This window comes from Stereum hirsutum (genome assembly GCF_000264905.1).
Source record: "Stereum hirsutum FP-91666 SS1 unplaced genomic scaffold STEHIscaffold_123, whole genome shotgun sequence".
Lineage (NCBI taxonomy): Eukaryota > Fungi > Basidiomycota > Agaricomycetes > Russulales > Stereaceae > Stereum > Stereum hirsutum.
This window is the reverse complement of record NW_006763253.1, coordinates 779-2,435: the sequence shown is the minus strand read 5'-3', so window position 1 is coordinate 2,435 and position 1,657 is coordinate 779. Positions and strand designations below refer to the sequence as shown.

General features: G+C 43.6%; 1 protein-coding gene across 1 annotated transcript; it reads right to left on the bottom strand.

The window, feature by feature from the left end:
- Positions 1-1,055: 1,055 nt before the first annotated feature.
- On the bottom strand, positions 1,056-1,276 carry STEHIDRAFT_164159 (uncharacterized protein; the record flags this gene model as incomplete). The annotated part of the gene is made up of 2 exons (XM_007311880.1): positions 1,056-1,070; positions 1,142-1,276. 2 exons carry the CDS (start codon positions 1,274-1,276, stop codon positions 1,056-1,058), a joined length of 150 nt encoding a protein of 49 aa, XP_007311942.1.
- Between the last annotated feature and the right edge of the window lie 381 nt (positions 1,277-1,657).

The window sequence follows — 1,657 nt, the reverse complement described above, 5'->3', positions numbered from 1 at the left end:
ACCCTAATTGGGATGTGGCACTGGCTACTACTGGAATTCTCCCTGCTCCCTGCCCCTGCTCTTACCCTGCTCCCTTCCTATTACACTTCATTTTGAGCATACCAGTAGAACATAATAAGTTTTATGAGCATGCACAGAGCAAATCTTGAACATAAGTATCCTGCCTTAAAAGCCCTGCATACATTTCGAAAAATTAGCTGTTTTGTGTGGCCCAAATGTGGCCCAACTCCTCTGCCCTGCTCCTGCTCCTGCTCTTGCTCTGGCAGTAGGATACTTTATATTATGTATGTTTTGATACACTAATATGAGATAGATATCAGTGTAGAACTGCTACTATGTACTGTCCCTCCTAAAAGTCTGAACAAAGTTCGCTTTTTGTGTGGCCCAGGTGTGGCCCACCTCCTTCCTACTCCTGCATTTTTCTGAAACAGATACACATCATCATATATACATATACTGCCTCAGAATAGTCATAACTTCGTTCCTGAACACCTTTATCAGCTTTGCTCAGATTTAGAATGACCAAAAAAGTATTTTCAGGGGTGTGGCACTAGGGGTACTTCAGTTCCCTGCCTCAAAATATATTACAGTACAGGCATACAAGTGTCAAACTTGATTTATTGGAGAGATATATATGAGAAGCCAAGACCAACACAGATATAGAGCAGTGCCAGAGCATGAACAAGCAGGACATGCTGATGTGGCCCACATTACACTATACAGAAATTCGATAAAAATCGGATTTGAATAAAGAAAGGGAGTTTAGACTCAAATATGCATGATAATAGTGTACTAATCTTACATTGGGGCATCTACAATAGTAAGAACAGAGAGAGAATCCAAGGAAAATGAAGCTGCACAACCCCTAGTATCCTCTGTGCCACAGCTGCTTCCAGCCATTAATTGCGGGAAAAATACGGAAAATGCCGGAAACACCTTCCAATTTTGGTAGGTTGAGCGTCCGGGATGCCACAGCAGGGCCACAATCGCCCAGATGTTGAGTCGATGGAAATACATTGAGCTGCAATAAAATACTGCAAAAAACAGAATTATAATTAGAATGAGAGCCCCTGAAAACCTACGAAAAGTTTGAGCAAAAAGGAGTGCTCTGAGGGTTTGAACCGAGAAGTGCCCTGCAAACCTGAGTTTGAAAGCATTTAGTGGCTTGAAATCGTCTCAACTTCTTCGGCTTCTCCTTCTTTTCAGCCACCATGTCCCTTCCTTCATCTCCTTTCCCTTTGAGAGTACTCAGAGCCGAACTGGAAAACCTCGCCATGGTTTCTAAGATTGTGCACTGCAGGAAATTAGGGACTGGAGCTCTCAAGGTTCTGGGCTGGCTGTTGAGGTGTAGCTGTGGCCTTCAGCCCAGCACCCTTGCCTTTTCTTCACTCTTCACTCCTCTCTCTCACTCTCAGTACTTCAGCAACATCCTCAAGCATATTCCTCAAGTATATCTTCGAGTTTTTGAAGCTTGAACAGCTTCAGAATTGGCTAGAATGTTCAGGTAAGCCTATGTGCCTGAAAACCAACATGCCCTCCTCCCCCTTTTCCTACACTTCTCCTCCTCTCTCTACCTACCCAAATCATATCTAACATCTCTTTCCCACTCATCAACTATATTCCTAGGAAGTTTGGGCCAGTTTGGTCCAGTGATTGA